Source organism: Aotus nancymaae, unplaced genomic scaffold (assembly GCF_030222135.1).
Source record: "Aotus nancymaae isolate 86718 unplaced genomic scaffold, 86718_ANA_hifiasm-v0.15.2.pri h1tg000033l, whole genome shotgun sequence".
Classification (NCBI taxonomy): Eukaryota; Metazoa; Chordata; class Mammalia; order Primates; family Aotidae; genus Aotus; species Aotus nancymaae.
This window is the reverse complement of record NW_026988447.1, coordinates 38,904,041-38,923,780: the sequence shown is the minus strand read 5'-3', so window position 1 is coordinate 38,923,780 and position 19,740 is coordinate 38,904,041. Positions and strand designations below refer to the sequence as shown.

The 19,740-nt window shown below is 33.8% G+C and overlaps 2 protein-coding genes across 2 annotated transcripts in view; both read left to right on the top strand.

Annotated features, from left to right (window-relative positions):
* HSPA4L (heat shock protein family A (Hsp70) member 4 like) overlaps nt 1-19,740 on the top strand; it is a 51,150-nt gene that overhangs the window by 8,526 nt on the left and 22,884 nt on the right. Inside the window, exons 2-11 of the mRNA XM_012473051.3 lie at nt 2,770-2,827; nt 4,467-4,607; nt 6,953-7,075; nt 9,583-9,682; nt 10,836-10,969; nt 12,694-12,938; nt 13,085-13,161; nt 14,053-14,204; nt 15,192-15,298; nt 17,511-17,644. Coding sequence (XP_012328474.1) covers nt 2,770-2,827; nt 4,467-4,607; nt 6,953-7,075; nt 9,583-9,682; nt 10,836-10,969; nt 12,694-12,938; nt 13,085-13,161; nt 14,053-14,204; nt 15,192-15,298; nt 17,511-17,644 — 1,271 coding nt within the window. The remainder of the gene's footprint in view (nt 1-2,769; nt 2,828-4,466; nt 4,608-6,952; nt 7,076-9,582; nt 9,683-10,835; nt 10,970-12,693; nt 12,939-13,084; nt 13,162-14,052; nt 14,205-15,191; nt 15,299-17,510; nt 17,645-19,740) is intronic.
* Nucleotides 18,452-19,635, top strand: LOC110567273 (SOSS complex subunit C). Its single transcript, XM_064383903.1, is given in 2 exon segments — nt 18,452-18,784; nt 18,786-19,635. Coding segments are annotated over 2 exon segments (309 nt in total). The 5' UTR covers nt 18,452-18,716; the 3' UTR covers nt 19,027-19,635.

Sequence of the window (19,740 nt, the reverse complement as noted above, 5' to 3'; positions counted from 1 at the left end):
AGAGCACAGATTTCCAACCATTTGGCTTCCCTGAGCCCCATAGAATTGTCTCGGGCCACACATAAAATACACTTAACGCTAAAGATAACACTTAACACTTAACTCCAGACTGATGTGCTGGAGAAAAGGTCCATGCATAATTTTTGTGATATCTGCCATCACACACAAGCAAAAACGTCCTTGCATTCAAAGGGTTGGAAACCCATGATCTAGAGTTTATTTTATACTTTATATAAGCACATGTCAATTCAGACTAGCCACATTTCATGTGCATAATAACCACATATGGCTGGTGGCTAGCGGCTACTATATGGGATGGTAAAGATCTAGTGTGTCACCCAGGCCTTTGAGTTTCCTCCTAAATAACTCTTTTTTCTTCTTGTCTCAGCTGTCACCATCCTAATATAAATTACTGGTAACTTTTTGCTCTCCTCTCATCAATTAACACTGTAGTCAATATGAACTCCAACTAACTCTTTACTACTTCTATGCTATCATCATTTATTCTTCCTTAAAATCTTAGTTCCTCGGGTAAGCCTTTCCTGACCCTCTTCCTCTAGGTTAATTCCTGCTGTTACAAACTTTCATAGCACCATGTTCACCTGCTGTTATATATTATAGCATATAGTTTACTTTCTTTTGTATAAGTCTATAGCATTGTGAGATTCAAGAGAGCCAAAAACATATCTTTTTTCTTTATTATATTCCTAGCAACTAACAGTGTGCCAGGCATATAGTAATTATTAACAAATATCTGTTAAATTGACTAAACGAACTTTTTAACTGTTTGCTTTCCCTGAAAATCTGTTTTGTTCAGCCTTTGGAAGGCACTGCTCTGGAATATTGCCTCTCTAGTTTGTATTATATATTAGTATGCAGGGTCCTCTCCATTATTCAGAAACCTTTAATGAATCCTCATTACCTACTGAATAAGTTTTAAGATTCAAATCTGGCACCTGAGACCCTATATAATCTGGCCTTGACACTGTCTTATCAAATTATCCTATGAAACTAGTCAAGTTGTATTCTTTTTATTTTCACCCTGGCTGAGTCCAGATTATATCTTCTAGTCCTCAAATAAGCATTACCCTTAGGAACCATCATTCCACTCATTAAGTACCTTTTTTATGTCCTAGAAAAAGATCTAGGCTAAAATATCTAGGCTAGTGCTATCCAGTAGAACTTTCTCTTGTGTATTTATTCTGTGTATATTCAGTTGTTTGTATATCTGCTAGCTACATGTGGCTATTAAGCACCTGAAATATGACTAGTCCTGAGAAACTGAATATTCTAGTTAATTTAAATTGTACTAGCCCCACATGGCTAATGTCTGCCGTATTAGATACTGCAGATCAAGGAAGTGATACGTGTTACCTTGCCCTCATGGAATTCACATTCTGGCTTCTGGTGTGGAAATACAGTCACTAAATGAATCGTATCAGATGATAATACATACTATGGAGAAAAATAAAATTGAGTAAACAGTGTGAGGTGTGTGTTGGGGAGGAGCAGGAATGTTGTTTTTATAGGATGGTGAGGATAGATATTTCCAATAAGCTGACATTTGAGCAGAGAACTGAAAGAAGTGAGAGCACCAGCCATACGGATGTATTTTCTGAACACTTCAGCATTTACAAAGGCCTTGAAGCAAAAGGGTGCTTGACATATTCTAGAAATAGCAAGGAGACCAGAGTGCCTAGATTGAATTTTCAAGGTAGAACAGCCAAGGACCAGACCATGAAGGGCTTTATTTTCTGTTACGGGACCCAAGCTTTTACTTTGTGAAATAGGGTACCAGTGGAGGACTATTTCACGATCAGAGAACATCAGAGTTTCATGATCTTAGTTTTTAAGTGGATCACTTTGGCTACTATATGGAGAACAGACTTATATACCTATATATCAGGAATGTCTTTTTCTGTAAGACAAATAGATATTAAATGTTTTCTCTCCTTTCAAGTCTTAATTCAAGAAGTTACCTCTGTTATCTAGAAGTGATTATTCTCTTCTTTGCTACTATTATTCATAATCCTATATATTCTATTGATTTTTTTTCAATTGACTATACATTCTCCAAGGACAAGTATTGTGGCTTGTATACATGGAGTGCCTATAAAATATTTGTTGACTGAATGTAGTTTTCTGTCTTTATAACTGAAATCACAGAAACATTTTATTGAACCATAACATGAAATGGTATTTTGATGATGATGTTATTCTGTGCTTGCTCTATATTATTATTCTATTCTATTACATTTTAACATGGTAGTTACCTCTATCCATTCTCTTAATTCTCACATAATTGTATGAGCAGATATTATCACTGTCTTCCAGACAAGAAGCCAAAGCACATAATGGTTATGTAATTTCCAGAAAATTAAGTGGCAAATCCAGGATTTGAATTTAAGCAGCCTGTTAATTGACTAAGTGATCTTTTTAACTGTTTAACTTCCCTGAAAATCCATTGGTCGACACAGTTGGGTTTTCTTTTAATGGGTCATAGATCAGTATAATTTAAAAATCAATTTTGGAGATTAATATTGTATTGCCAGCTATTAGGACATTTGTTTAAAGTGTAACATTTATTTTGACCACTATTTTATTATATAAAGAAGCTTTAAAATAAATTTTTTATTTCCATAGCCTATTTTAAAAAGAATATATGGTTATATTACTCCTTTTAAATTCATTTTTGTATAAGGAGAAGCAAAATAATAGCACAATAATATAAAAGCACCATGGAACAAACTTTTTATTTTTCTGGTTTAGGGCCTGTATATCATTGGGATCAAGAACCCGAGCCATTGGAAATGCAGCAAAGAGCCAGGTAAATTGTTAATGTGTATGTTTTGACTTACAAAAAGAATTAACTGAATATTCGTAACTAAGATCCAACGTTATGTTGGTAAGAGTGAGTAAGAGAGTGAGGAAAATAGGAAAGGTCCTAACATCTTTGTATTTTTTTGTTTTTTTAGATATAATTTGCTTTGGGTAGTAAAATATTTCTTGAATTTTATTATATTTTTTAATTTTTTTAGTTGTGAAGTTAGGGTGTGCTACCATGTGACATCAGTTTTTCCCTGAATGGTCCCTCAAGTGACCATCTAGGGAATAATGAGGGATATTCTATCTAGAACATACATTTCGATGACAGGTAAGTAACATCTTTGTAAAATAAGGTGGGAAAAAAATGAAAGAACTAATTTCTGGAGTAACTCAACATGGCTACAACTAATTTACATAGAATTTGTTGAAGTATTTATATTTTTAGGCTTTTGAAATGCTTATGATTAGAACATTTACTTTTAACGTTTCATGTTATAGATTCATTTTCTTTAGACTTTGATTACTTGCATGAACCAAAAACCCTTAACAATTACTTACTACATTTTGTATATATCTGGGTCTTATATTTCATATGCTGGCTGACCTTCTAAGTGTATCATAGATAATCAGAGTCTCTAAAAGCAACCTATAAAGTCATTTCTCCTAAGGAGCTAAAGAGAACAACATAGTAATTCAGCATCCCTATAGTTTTCATCTCTTAATTGAAGATCAAGGTCTATTTGGCTTTAAAGGTCACTAGGAGTTCAGCAACTGGATCTCAGTAATATCCTGTAATTTGAGTTACATATCCTAGTTAAAGAAAAAATTGTTTTGCAAAAATGTAAGCCATTTGCAAATTAAGACACTTTCACTTAGCACTATGCTACATGGAAGGCATTTTAATTTACTCGCCTAGGAGTGATACTCAGCAGTGGAAGCAAAGTACTAACTAGTACATGAAGATTTTCACAAAGAATTAGATATGGATAGGAAAAGAAAAACTAGACAATAAAAAACCAGTTTAAGTTAAAACACAGAAATGCAAGTGGAAATAAATAAGCAATCAAAGATATAGGTTGCATATCCCTTGTAAGAAGTACTTGGGATCAGAAGTATTCAGATTTCATATTTTTTCAAATTTTGGAATATTTGCATGATGCAGGTTGACCATCCCAAATCCTGAAATCCAAATTGCTCCCAAATCTGAAAGTTTTTAAGTGCCAACATGATCCGCAAAGGAAATCCGCATTGAAGTATTTAGATTTCAGATTTTTGGATTTGGAATGCTCAACCTGTACTAATTCACTAGAGCAAAAGCATTAAGGAAAACCAAAAAGATGAGTTGTAGCTATTTGTTATTTAAAACGTTTTAAAAGTTTATTCTTTCTCTTCTGAAGACATTAATTTTGAATCTGACATTCCCAGAATACGTGGAGAATTTGGGAGGCAAGTGTTAAGATGTGTACATTCACATGGTATGACTTTACCATCAGTTGGAAACCAGAAAAAATGAATGATTATGTGTAATCCTAAACTTGGATATGTAGGATAAAGGAAGTTGGTGGTTGTCAAGTATTGGGATAGTATTTTAGTTTGCTTTTAGTAGGTAACTGATAAATACAAGTGTTTACTGCCAACAGATAGTCACAAATGTAAGAAATACAATTCATGGCTTCAAAAAGCTTCATGGGCGGTCATTTGATGATCCCACTGTGCAAACGGAAAGGATCAGGCTTCCCTATGAACTGCAGAAGATGCCTAATGGAAGTGCAGGAGTTAAGGTAAGCTTTATATTCCCAGGATAACAAACCTATCTTCAAATAAGGGAAACCTAATATGATAATATTGCTATTTGTAGTTTGACCTTTTTCCTCTAGATACAGTACCTACACACTCATGAGATAGTCATTTTTGTAATAACTTAGTGAATGCCAGGAAATATAATTTACATAATTTTTAAATTCAATTCATACTATTACTGTCAAGGAAAAAAAATGGTTATTATTTGGAGACTCAAGAGAATAGTTTTTAGGGGATAAAGATGAAGGTATATAGGATTCAGAAGAATGGACCCAAAAAGTATGTTAATTGCTATAATGAGTTTAATGAGTTCTAATTTAGAAGAATCTTATAACATATTATAAATATTAAAGCATACTTTTCTTCCAAGTAAGAAATGGATTCTGTATTTTTAATTTTACATTCTGATATAGTTATAGATTAGTTAGCCAAAACATGTTTGTGTTTATTTTTTTCAAAAACTAGCCTCAAAACACATGGAGCTACTGTATGGCCCAGAAATTCCACTCCTGGGCTTATATCCAAGAGAATTGAAACATATGTACACACAAAACCTTGTACATGAATGTTCATAAAAGCATTATTCATAAGAGCCAAAAAGTGGAAACCATACAAGTGTCTATCAACTGATGAGTAGGTATACAAAATGTGGTGTATCTTACCACGTAGAATATTATTTGCCCATAAAAAGAAATGGAGTACTGATATGTGCTATAACATGTATGAACCTTGAAAACATGCCAGGTGAAACAAGCCAGATACAAAAGGCCACATACTGTATGATTCCTTTTATATAGAATATCCAGAGTAGGACAAATTCATAGAAACAAAGTCAGATTAGTGGTTGCTAAGGGTTAAGGGAAGGAAAAATAGAGAATGACTACTAATGGGTAAAGAGTTTCTTTTTAGGTGATGATGACCAGTACACAACTTTGTGAATATACTGAACTCTGTACACTTCAGAAGGACAAACTTAATGCTGTGCAAATTATCTCTTAAGCTGTTTTTAGTAACTAATTTTAGACTTGCTATATGTGTTACGGATGTGTACACAGTTCCATTTTTAGAAGAGGGTTCTGAATAAAAGGTGGATGATTAATTGTAGTAAGGAGACAGGAGGCTGTTAAAATAGTTGAGGAAGACACCATGAAAAGTTAAAGACAAGGAACAAATTATGAAGTCATATTTTAGGTGAAATTTTCAGGTTACTGAAGTGAGAAACTGGATGGGTTATGATAGTAACAGCTGAGATAGAAAATAATATTCAGGTATCTTTTAGTATGATAAGTTCTGGTTAATAGTTACCTAGAGCAGTTTATTGTACTCCAGTTTAAGATTTGAACTACTTAATTTTGTAAGTAGTTCAACTTCTTAAAGTGAAAATTAATAGATGAGACTTTGGGAATAGGCTGAGAAAAATAGAATAACATTTTGAAGAAAGGCAAAACCAAAGTTTTGAGTAATAGAATTTTTATACATTCATAGTAAGTGCCTGTAAGCTAGTAGAAAGGGCTTTGAAACATCAGTCGGTCCTGTGTTGAACTGTGTCATCTTTTGAAGACTTAAGAAAATCAATGTTTAACTCCTCAAGCATGTTATCCATTTATTTTTTATACATTTATTTAAATATATTTTATTTAAATATATCATGTCTCCAATAGTCAGAATAAGATTATGATTCACTTTCCCTTAGTTCTGTGTGCTTGATTTCTCTCTGCTCCCCTGGTTTAAAGGCAGTAATTTGGCATAATACTTGTTTTTTATCTTTCTTGTAAATAGGTTTGGAAACAAATGCTTTTCAATTTTAGGTCTGATTCAAAGTAAATCTTAAGTCATTAGATACACATATTTAACATACTCATATACATAAACACATTGTGCTGCTTGAAAGAGTGATGTTCTCGTTTCCTTTTCCCAAAACTGTATGACTGAAGCTTTCATTTTAAACCCAGGGAGAGTTCTGAGTCTCAAAAGAAAAATTATTTGATATTTTCCTTTTCATTGTTTGCTGTGTCACACTGGAAAATGAATGATAAAAATTGTTTTTGTGGGAAGTGGGGATCTGAGAGGGTAGAGACTTCACTTTTGAAAATACTTTGCTTGGTTATAATACTGTGTGTAAGGTACTGCAACCTCAGAAATGACAGGGTCACTGTTTTTAATGAGATCATGATTCTTAAATGATAGTCTTTCTGGGATAAAACTTCCTTGAGCAAGGGATAGCAAGGATCATATTGTATGTCTGTCACATATAGAGTAAATGCTCGCTAAATATTTGTTGGATAAACAAATAACTCTTAATAAATATCCCAACTTTTGGTGTTAGGTGCGGTACTTAGAAGAAGAAAGACCTTTTGCAATCGAACAAGTTACTGGAATGCTGTTAGCCAAGCTTAAAGAGACTTCAGAAAATGCTTTGAAGAAACCAGTGGCCGACTGTGTGATTTCAGTAAGTTTTACTTCAGTAATGAATACCTTTGAGTTATATTTTTCAGTGTATTGATGTAATGTTGAAATATTTTTCTTCTCTTATACTTTCTGCCCTTATCCAGTAAATAACCTAAATCCATTTGACTCTCTTTAAAAAAAAAATGCCTTACTTGCTAAAGGTTAGGATTGAATTTCCAATAAAATCAATTACAATGATCAATAACTCTTGAAAAATTGTTATGTAACTAGTGACTACTGCCATTTGTTACTTATCCCTAAGTATGTTCTCAGCAATTAACTTCCCACCTGTGAGGACCTTAACATTTTATAGCAAAGGTTGAAAATTTCTAGTTGGGGATTTCAGGTTGCTTATCAGGGGAAAAAAAGATTAAGGATTCTTAACAAAACATTTAAATTATTTGCCCTGTCTTATCTCTTGAGGTCCCATTAAACATAGTTAGCTGGTTCCAACCTACATGTTAACTAAGTTGATACATTCTTACTATTAAGCCTGTATAATTCAAGCATCTCATGTCATTAGAAAAACAGAATCAGATTATGAACTTTTCAGTGAGTTTAGTAATCAATTTTTTTCATAGGCATTTGGAGTTTTTTAAATAAGAGAAAAATATTAGAGCTTAAAATTTTATTTTCTAGCCATTTAGTAATAGTGAATAACAGGGTTTACCATTGACCAGGCATTATTTATAGGCATTTTAACCCATTTAATCTCAGAAGCAACCTATGAGATAGGGATATTATTAACCCTAGTTTTACAGATTTAAAAAGTAAGACACTGAGATGTCAGATAACTTGCCCAATATCAACACAGCTAATATAGTGATAGAGCCAGACAGTTAATTCCCAAGCCCATACTCATAATTGTTATATTGCCACTTGAAAGGATATGTTAAAACCATACAAATTTTAGAGATTCATCTTAAATTCAAATCCATTTCTATTTATTTATACTTGCTTTTACTTTTGTGTCAGAAATTCATGTCAGAACAGAGCAATAAAAACTTCTGACCATTATTAAATTTGTGGTTGGTGCAGGAGACCCATTGTGAGCTCCACAGGGGCAAATATGTTTTTCTATTTGGTGCTGTTTTCCTGGTAGTTGGAAAAGTACCTGGCTTGTAAGTGCTCAATAATGAATATTAAATGAACCATGCATTATAACTTAGAGTTTTGTCAGGAGGATGATACCAAATCAGATAAGAAGTTTACCAAGCAAAATTTAAATTCTTTTCCTGTTGCCAATCTGTTCAATGAAATTTCTAAATTCATAAAACAATAAAATTAAAGGAAACTACTTATTGAAACTTAAAACTGGAAGAGCCCTAAGCTATTTTTTATGTGAATATAGTTAGTAATGTGCTTTTTAGAAATTGTTTTATATGCCTAGTTAAAGTACTTCTTAGTTTGATAAAACTAGGAGATATATATATACACACACACACACACACACACACACACACACACATATACACACACACACACACACACATACAAACACACACATATATACATCTTTATATGTTTTAAGACTGAGTTTAATTTTTAAATAGAGATGTATTTAATGGGCTGGGCATGGTGGCTTATGTCTTTAACCCCAGTACTTTGGGAAACCAAAGCAGGAGGGTTGCTTGAAACCAGGTGTTAGAGACCAGCCTGGGAAACCATAGTGAGACCCCGTCTCTACAATTTTTTTTTTAATTTAGCCAGTCATGGTGGCACACACCTGTAGTCCCAGCTACTCAGGAGGCTGAAGTGAGAGAATTTTTTGAGCCCAGGAGTTTAAAGCTGCAGTGAGCTATGATTACACCACTGCACTTCAGCCTGTGAGGCAAAGCTAGACACAGTCTCTTTAAAAATATATGTATATATGTGTGTGTGTGTGTGTGTGTATTTTTTTCAATGTTGTTTGGTGATTTTTAAAGGAATTCATATTTATCACAAGTTCCCTACAATATAGTTCCCCTCCTTTGAAATATAATCATTTCAAACACTATATTCTTCTGGTTGGGTGTATATACACACAATAATGAAGTAATGTTATATGTGCCCTTTTTTTTTTTTAACATAATAAAGATAGTATTCCATGACAATTCATATCTACCTGATTCTTTGTAACAGCTACGTAGGATTCCATTATATGGACGTACCATAATATATTTCTCTAATCTCATTTTCAGACTCTTTTAGGTTTTTATTATGAAAGATGAACAAATATATTTTTAATAGATCAGACTAACACCAGAAGTATTTAGATTAACAAAACTTAGGCAACCCTGCCACATATAACCTTGCTTTAAATTAGTTATTCATACTTTAGGTCAGATCTTTATGATATAGAAATTGTCAAATTTAAAAAATAAAAAAGTCGTATTTTTCTTCACTTATTTACTTAGAACATTCTTTGACTTAAACTCTACGTAAGTTTTAGGATAATTATTTTATATTTTTCAGTTGATGAAATGTTTCAGTAAAACATTATACTTAACAGTTGTTTTTAAATACTAGATTCCTAGCTTTTTCACTGATGCCGAGAGAAGATCTGTGATGGCTGCCGCCCAGGTTGCAGGCTTAAATTGTTTAAGGCTGATGAATGAAACTACTGCAGGTAAGCACTTTGCAGTTTGAAAATCAGTATAAGCAAAATACTGTTACAGCTTTTTTCTGACTAATAAAGCATTTTTTTTTTTTTTTTTTTTTTAGTCAGAGTTTCGCTCTTGTTACCCAGGTTGGAGTGCAATGGCGCTATCTCGGCTCACCACAACCTCCGCCTCCTGGGTTCAGGCAATTCTCCTGCCTCAGCCTCCTGAGTAGCTGGGATTACAGGCACACGCCACCATGCCCAGCTAATTTTTTGTATTTTTAGTAGAGACGGGGTTTCAGCATGTTGACCAGGATGGTCTCGATCTCTTGACCTCATGATCCACCTGCCTCGGCCTCCCAAAGTGCTGGGATTACAGGCATGAGCCACTGCACCTGGCCTGCATTTTTTTTTTTTGAAACTCTGAGGCAAGAGGATTGCTTGAGCCCAGGAGTTGAAAATGGCAGTGAGCTGTGATCACACCACTGCACTTCAGCCTGTGAGGCAGAGCTAGAGACAGTCTATTTTAAAAAAATTATATATATATATATACACACACACACACACACATGTACACACACGACATACGTGTGTGTGTATATGTATGTACTGATTCTTCTAAGCTTGTTACTTTGTAGTAGAACTTTTTGGCAGAGGTTAAATATGTCTTAATGGCTTTACAAATCATTACTATTATAGATATTATAGAGTTAATAGTTGAGTAGGGAAAAAAGGTTAAAAATAACATTATTGGCTGGGCACAGTGGCTCACGCCTCTAATCCCAGCATTTAGGAGACTGAGGCAGGTGGATCATGAGGTCAGGAGTTCCAGACCAGCCTGGCCAACATGATGAAACCCCATCCCTACCAAAAATATAAAAAACTAGCCGGGTGTGGTGACACACACCTGTAATCCCAGCTACTCAGGAGGCTGAGGCAAGAGAATTGCTTGAACTCAGGAGGCAGAGGTTGCAGTGAGCTGAGATCGTGCCACTGCACTCCAGCCTAGGCAACAGAGCGAGACTGTGTCTCAAAAAATTATTAACCAGATTATGAAAAGTTAATTTACTTTGAAGATAATATGTATTACTGTACTGCATATTACAGTATCAAAGTGACATTTCTTGTTGTCCAAGTAATTGCTATGCTAGAATTAACATAATTCTTTGTTCTTACACAGTTGCACTGGCATATGGAATTTATAAACAGGATCTTCCCCCATTAGATGAGAAACCAAGAAATGTAGTGTTTATTGATATGGGACATTCTGCCTATCAGGTCTCGGTTTGTGCTTTTAACAAAGGAAAACTTAAAGTAAGTAAATAGTTTGCTTTGTTTACATATATTAAGAGCACAGACTAAAGGACCATAATAGCTGGGTTTGAATCCTGGCTCTGCCCCTTAAACTATGACCTCAAGCAAGTTATTTAATCTCTCTAAATCTTAAGTTTGTTTTTCTGAGAACAACAACAGTAACTACCATTAAGGTATATAAAATTCTTGGAATGCCTGGCATAGAGTAGCTGCTTTAATATGTATTAGCTATTTTTATTGTTGTTTCTATTTTTAGGTTGTTAATGAAGTCATCTATCAGGGAGCATAAATTGTTTATCTGTAAATATACTTATGGGAAGCATTTTCCAAAATGATTCCCATTGATTTTAGAAACCTTTTTATCTAAGCATCCTAATCATAATTTTACTTATATGTGCTTCTTACAAATTAGGATTTGTAATCACTTTTACATTGATTCTTTGTCCAAACTTACAATCTCTCTCCAGTATGCACAGAGTAGAGTTTACTTAGGAGATAAACTGCAACACTGTAAGAGCATTCTATTTCAATTTATTTTACTATAATAACTTCTTTGTAATCAGAAAATTAAAGGGAAATGACAGACTGAATGTAGGGTAATTTTCAGTATAAATTGACTTAATCCTTGGCATTTAGCCTTACCCATTAACTTATTTTAAAAGAACTTTTTCCCTTCCTAGATAACTTTGTAGTGAAATACAACTTTTAGATCACAGACCCCTTTGAAAATCCGGTCAAGGCGATAGCCCTTCTTCTCAGAATACACACTTGTACTAGTTATATACCAAGATAATTTTGCATTTATTTCGGGTAATACTGGACTTCATGAGAAGTGTATGCATGGATTCTCCATACTAGTCTGTGGGGCGACACCCCACACAGATTGCACTCATATCCTCCTGTGATATTTACCACCATACTACCACCCCATCACCCACCTTGTAAAGAAAGAGCTGCAAAACCACATCAACAGCAGGATTCTTTACTAGTGACTATTGTAAGTAGTCATTTTACCCAAGGGAGCGAGCCTAGATGTCTGGTCCTGTGCTTTCAAGAACTATAGTGTTGAATTTCTATGACTTGCTTACCCCTTCTGCTGGGAAACCTGTTGCTCAACCAGTTTGTTCAGTTGTTACCTGTCTCTTTTCACTTGTTTTATTTACACTCTCTATCCTTTTGTTTCTTATATATTTCTGTAAAAATAATCTGAGTTGTGGTTTTTTTGTTGCTTGGTTTTTGTTTTTGTTTGGTTTTGGTTTTGTAATAGTCAAAAGGCCTAATTTCTGACCTGTAAATTGACCAATTATGGCATTTCATATTTAATCTCTGAATCTGCTTTTCTTGTTTTGTTCTCATCTATATGCTTAGGACTGTTTCTTTGCTCTCTTAAACCTTATTTTGGTCTATCCAGTGCTCTTGTAGAACCAAATGAGTAAGATAATGAAGCTGTAGTTGTTGTAATTCAGTTATTTCTGAATTAGAATTATTCTTTTAATTATGATATGTGGATCTCTATAAAGCAGAAAATTAAGAATAAGGAAATATGTTGGCTAAATATAAGTGATAATTTAACTCTGATTTCAAATTCAGCACCCCTGTGATTGGATAAGTTTTTAAGGATCATTTTTATTTTTATTTTAGAGGTTTTTCTTTTTTTCTTTTTTTTTTTTTTTTGGAAGAATCTATATTCCTGAAAATTTAGTTCTGCTTTTTCAATTAAACAGGTCTTGGCCACTACCTTTGATCCATATTTGGGTGGCAGGAACTTTGATGAGGCTTTAGTAGACTACTTCTGTGATGAGTTCAAGACCAAATATAAAATAAATGTGAAAGAAAACTCTCGAGCCTTGTTGCGTTTATATCAGGAATGTGAAAAACTAAAGAAGCTAATGAGTGCAAATGCATCAGATCTTCCATTGAACATTGAGTGTTTCATGAATGACCTTGATGTTTCTAGTAAAATGAACAGGTACCACGTATGTTTTTAGTTTGAAAAGTGTTTACTTATTTTATAATGTTTATTTAGATCATGTCTGATTTTTTGTTGTTGTTGTTCTAGAAGATGTATTCAACTTTTTATCCCAGAATAATGAATTTTATCTTATTTTCTCACAGGGCTCAATTTGAACAACTATGTGCTTCCCTTTTAGCCAGGGTTGAACCACCTTTAAAAGCAGTAATGGAACAATCTAGTAAGTGGAAATTACTGGACTATCAAAACTGTACCATAATGTTGCCTACTTAGCATGGGTAAATAATGATAAAAGAAATTAATTAAACTTTGTTTTTAAAAAAGATTTGTATTTCTTCTTTAAGGGGAGATTATCACATTATTTATTAGAGTAAGGCACCATAAATCTGGGTTTCTGAGAATTCTTCCTGGCTCTTTTTATTGTTTACATCATAAAACTCATGCTCGTTCTGGCCGGGCACGGTGACTGACGCCTGTAATCCCAGCACTTGGGGAGGCCAAGGTAGGTGGATCACCTGAGGTCAGGAGTTCAAGACCAGCCTGGCCAGCATAGTGAAACCACGTCTCTGCTAAAAATACAAAAATTAGCCAGGCATCCTGGTAACCCCATGGTAGCTCCTGTAACCCCAGTTACTCTGGAGGCTGAGATGGGAGAACCACTTGAACTTAGGAGGCAGAGGTTGCAGAGAGCTGAGACTGTGCCACTGCACTCCAGCCTAGGCAGCAGAGTGAGATTCTGTCTCAAAAAAAAAAAAAACATAGAAATAGGGACATGATTACTTTTTCATAAGGATTTTGGTAATCAATTAAAAATGTCATCTATAGGGATTTGGGAGGTGAAAATAAAATTGAAGGACTCTGAAAAGGTCCTTTAAAACCCATGAAGTGCTTTTCTCTTCGTATTGCCACTTCATCATCTGGACCAAGTGCATTGCCTGTCACATAAATAATTAATATTTATTAAATTTTACCTTTTTCTAAAAATTATATTTTTCTTTCCATTTTATTTTCTGACAAGTAAGAAGTTCCACTTTTTTAAAAAGTACTTGACAAAGCCTTCTGTTCAGATTTTTAAAGACTATCATTTTTCTCGATTAAAAAAATTTTCCAGACTTACAACGTGAAGATATTAGTAGTATAGAAATTGTAGGAGGAGCAACACGAATTCCTGCAGTGAAAGAACAAATCACCAAATTCTTTCTTAAAGACATAAGTACCACATTAAATGCTGATGAAGCTGTTGCAAGAGGATGTGCATTACAGGTATAATTGTTATTTTATTTTTCAGAATACATATTTTGCCAGAAATGAGTGATAGATCCAAAGGGATCTTTTTTTTTTTAATTGTACATTAAGTTCTGGGGTGCATTTACAGATCTTGCAGGATTGTTGCATAGGTACTCACATGCCATGGTGGTTTGTTGTCTCCTCCCCCCATAATCTACATTAGGCATTTCTCCCAGTGTTATCCCTCCCCAACCTCCCCTCCCCCTATTGTCCCTCCCCACCCCCCACTCCCCAACATACCCCAGTATGTGATGTTCCCCTCCCTGTGCCTATGTGTTCTCATTGTTCAACACCCACCTATGAGTGAGAACATGTGGTGTTTGGTTTTCAGTTCTTGTGTCAGTTTGCTGAGAATGATGGTTTTGAGCTCCATCCATGTCCCTACAAAGGACATGAACTCATCCTTTTTATGGCTGCATAGTATTCCATGGTGTATATATGCCACATTTTCTTTGTCCAGTCTATCATTGATGGGCATTTGGGTTGACTCCAGGTTTTGCTATTGTAAACAGTGCTGCAATGAACATACATGTGCATGTGTCTTTATAATAGAATGATTTATAATCCCAAAGGGGTCTTTTAATGTTATTTGTTTCATCGACTTGTCAATAAGCTAAAGTAAATTGAAGTTATTTCTGATAAATAAGTTTTGTATCTTTCCCATTTGTATTTTTAAGCTATAATAGGACAGCATGTCTGTAACGACACTGAAAGAATATTTATTTTACAAATTCTCGCAGTCTGCTGGAATTTAAAATTCCTTTTGGAGATGTAAAAATACTCTGTTAATGTTTGTAACGTCACATAAAGTGTACTCTGAGCCTTTTAAATTTTCGATCCTCATTGCCAAAAACCAGTAACTTTTAAAATGTAGTAAAAGGAGGACTTTATTAAGCAGTTCAGAGTAACCTAGGGTATGATTTGTATTTGTTGATTTAAATATGGTATACATCTTATTTTCAGTGTGCGATTCTCTCACCAGCATTTAAAGTGCGTGAATTTTCCATAACAGACCTTGTTCCTTACTCAATCACATTGAAGTGGAAGACCTCTTTTGAAGACGGAACTGGGTAAGTTATTTTTAAAACCTTGATTAGAGCTTGTTGTAAATCTTTAACCAATTAAATCTACTTTTCTGAATTAGAGAAATTTACACATCTTAAAATTCTGCCAAATACTTTTAGATAAAGTATTTAAAAAAGAAAATATAAAAATGATACATCACCTATAAATCATAATTAGGCATATTTTTTGTGATTTTTATAAAAGTAAAACATGGCTCATTTTCAAATAAATGACAGTATGAAGTATTAAAAAAGACCTGTATTTGTCATACTCTGTCTTTGCCTGTATTGCAGACATAAATATTTTTAACAGCTAGTTTATCTGTCCAGTCATTTTATTTGACAATCCATAAATAAATAAAAGCATATACTTTTTAAAGTACATATAGGATTATCTATAAATCTCTAATGCAACTTGGCTTTTTCAATTATATTTTATTTTGTTTTCCCATATCAATAGACAGTAACTGTTTTTTCAACAGTTGTGTGTGCCATAATAAATTTAACCAATACGGTATTAGGTCATACTTTTGCTATTTTAAACAGTGCTGGTAGGAACATCCTTGTGCTTGTTCACTTGTGTTTGGTATGTCTGTAAGATAGCAGTGTAGGAATGGAATTGTGTCAAAGAATATGCACATTAATTTGAGTAATATTGGCAGATTATTCACTAAAAAGATAGTGGTTTACATTCCTATGAACTTTCATGAGATTGCCTGTTTTAGCTCATTTTCTCCTATACTTTTAAATTTAACATGCCTATAGTTAAAAAAAAAGTACTTTGTTATTAAATTTTGTTTCTGTCTGTCATAAGCTATAATATTTTTATGCTTTCATTAACATTTACATTTTTTTCCATAAACTTCCCAGGATTTAAGTAGCTTACTTCCCTACCAGAATCAAAATTTATATTTCATATATTTTACTTGCCTGCTTTTCAGAAGTATAGCTTGTACAATGAATAATGGTGTGTTTACATTTTGCAGTTATTTTTAAGTTTTCCTTTTGTGTTCTATACATAAGTACCACCAAGAAAATGCGGTTGTATAAATTTCAAAAATACGGATTATCAGCTTTACCTGAATGTCTTGCAAAGCATTTAAATGGCATGTGTTAATGTCAGTGTTTTTCTTTATAATTTTTTTTTTACCTGTCTGCCCCAGATAATTCCAATTTTGAGGCAAGAAATATTATTCTATAAAATTTAATTTCAGTTTCAAGGTATAAGTGATTCAGAAAAAAAAATTGTGAGAAAATGTATGGGGAGGTAAATTGAAAAGTAAATATAGCCTAATGACTACAAGAAAGTAGAAGGTATGGGTATGTTCTTGAGAACTAGGATAGAGTAAGAGGTTTATGGATTCAAGATTTTAACTTTTTTTTTTTTTTTAAAGATTCAAGATTTTAAAACCTTGGATACTTACAGTAATAGGATGATAACATAGTATTAAAGCATGGTTTCTGGGCCCCCATAAAAAATAGTTATAAACTGTTTCTGTTAAACAATTTAAGGAATAGGAATTGTTATGTAGGTTTAAAAAACTCCCTGTATTGGAGGGGTAAAATACTGCAAAGGACATTGTTATATCAACTGAAAAAAAAATGGAAATATGAATAGTAAAGCATCAGAGAATATCCCTATTAGGATGCACACTGACGTTTTTAGACGTAAAGGACCGTAATATATATCACCCTCAGTTGGTGCAGGAAGAATATACACAGAGTGTGTGTGCACTCAGATGGTAAAACAAATGGAGTAAAGTAGCAAATCCACGTAAAAGATACATAAGTGTTCCTTGTCCTGTTTTTAATTTTGCACCTTTCTGTAGGTTTAAAATTATTTGCAAACAAAAGTTTTTGTTAAAGGTAGACAGAGTTAAAAGAGTAATATGTGGCAAGTATTTTGGAAGTTAATAAGTAGGACTTGGCCCTCAAATCTGAGGAACCCTACACATTGGCTTTAAAATATACATGTTTTCAGGTAATTTTTCTCTTTTTAGTAGTATACAATTGTCTGTTGTTATGATAGACATCATGAAAACTTTGAGCTGTAAATCTTCACAAGGCATGTTTAGAGCAAAATCAATAATTTGTTTTATTTGTGCAGAGATTTTTGCAATTGCTGCTAATGAATTAAGAATGAAATGGATTCAGTAAATAGGTTCATAAGCAACTTTCTGTTTGTTTCTAAGTGAGTGTCTTTCCCACTCCATTTTAGGGAATGTGACGTTTTCTGTAAGAACCATCCTGCCCCATTCTCAAAAGTCATTACTTTCCACAAGAAGGAACCATTTGAACTAGAAGCATTTTATACTAATTTACGTGAAGTGCCTTATCCCGATGCAAGAATTGGTAAGAGAAAAAAAAAGAAAAAGTTTTCCATAACATTTTGGCTCTTTATAAATAATGTGTTATTTTAGAATCAAGGAAACAGACATTTCAGCTAAGCTAGTACTGTATTTTTAAAGAAAGATATTTATACTCTTTTTTAAATGTGCACTTGTAGTGCTCAGTTTGTGACTATAATGATAGCAGGGTTTACTACAGTCAACCCTCAGTATTCATGGGTTCAGCATCTGTAGATTCAGCCAATTTAGGTAAAAAGAAATGTCTGTACTAAACACATCTAGACTTTTTTTTTTTGTCATTATTCAAATACTACATATTACAACTACTGACATACCGTTTATTTTGTAATAGGTATCGTAATTAATCTAGAGATGATATAGACTTAGAGAATTTGGGAGGATGTATGTAGGTTATAAACAAAATACTATGTCATTGGATTGCTTGAGCCCAGGAGTTGAAGACTAGACTGAGCAGTATTGTGAGACCTCATCTCACTCACATGCAAAATGATATATACAAGGTTCTTGCATCCTGAGGGAAACCTGAGACCAATCCTTAGTGGATACTGAGGGGACAGCTATATTTCAAATTCATTTTTACTTCTATATTTAAAATTAATTCTGCAAAAATTAGCCAGGTGGTGTGGTGCACATCTGCAATATCAGCTACTCAGGAGACTGAGGCAGGAGAATCACTCGCACCCAGGAAGCAGAGGCTGCAGTAAGCTGAGTTTGTGCCACTGCAGTCCCAGCCTGGGCAACAGAGTGAGATAAAATAAAGTAAAATAAAATACAAATGGAAATAAAATACTCTGTAACTGGCCTGAAAGGTTTGTGTGAGAATTATTTTTTATTGAAAAACTTACTTTAATCAGTAGATTGAAACTGTGGTGCCAGACTGACTATATATTCTAATTTTAAACTTAATGTTCACTGGCATCAACTAGAATGACTATTATTGGATTAATATGATAGTGAGGGTGATTGGAAGGCAAGGTGGTCCCAGTGTTCTCGCATCCCAGGTGATTGGTGAGGTGCTGACCAATTGCCACTGGACATAATTGAAACAAAGGAAGATGGCAGCAAACTCTTCACGACAGGGTTTTCAAAACAAAAATAGAGTTGCACTCTTGGCAGAACTAGACAAAAAGAAAACTACTTATGTAGAATCAGTCTTCAACAAATCATCCTGGAGCTAGCATCGTACTCTTGAGACCCTCTCTTAATAAGGACTTCTGGGATCACGCTGAGCAACAGCATATTGCAGCCCAACAGAAGGCAGCTTAGCAGCATGCTCATGCACATTCATCTGGATACTTCATAACTCAAGACTCTGCATTTGGGAACCGTATTCTTCCTGTTTTACCTTGCCTTGACCCAGAATGAAGAAAAGATTTGTGATGGAAAAGTGACTTTGTAATATCAAATGCCAAAGCCACTATCATTCAGTGCTAGATGAACTGTGACTTTCTGAATTTTGCTGAACTTTGATATTTTTTGTTTGTTTAAAAGAAAGGAATGTATAAGTGAAAGCAGAAAGAAGGGTAACCAGGATGATGAAAGCTGTGGACACCGTATCATCCAAGGAATTGATAATGTACCATGACTGTAACTTTTTTGTAATGCTGTTGAACTCTCAGTCAGACTCCAAATTGGATGGTCACAAAATCATTTCCCAACCCCTAGCAAGTTTGACTGAATATATCATGTCCACAGTAGATTTTCAAGAATCATTTATACTACCTAACTTTAAAGAAACAAGGATGCTTTTAAAAAATGAACCAATAGGCTTAAATCATTTACATCCAAATTTGCTGTTTATAGGATTGATGTCAGTGTACCTTTTTATTTTATAGTCAACATGTATCATCCTGAAATATTCTTTATGAATTCATAACTACTTCCCCCTTTCTCACTTTAAAACAAACCCCAAGAACAAATTACTAACCAGTCTTAACCATCTTTTATAAACGTATGCCCTTATAAATGATATGACTAAATAAAATAATAGAAAAAAAAGAAAGTGAGAATAGGAGATTGTAATATCCATTTTAACTGAGTGATCTTTTCAGAAGATAGAAAACTAAATTATTTTATAAC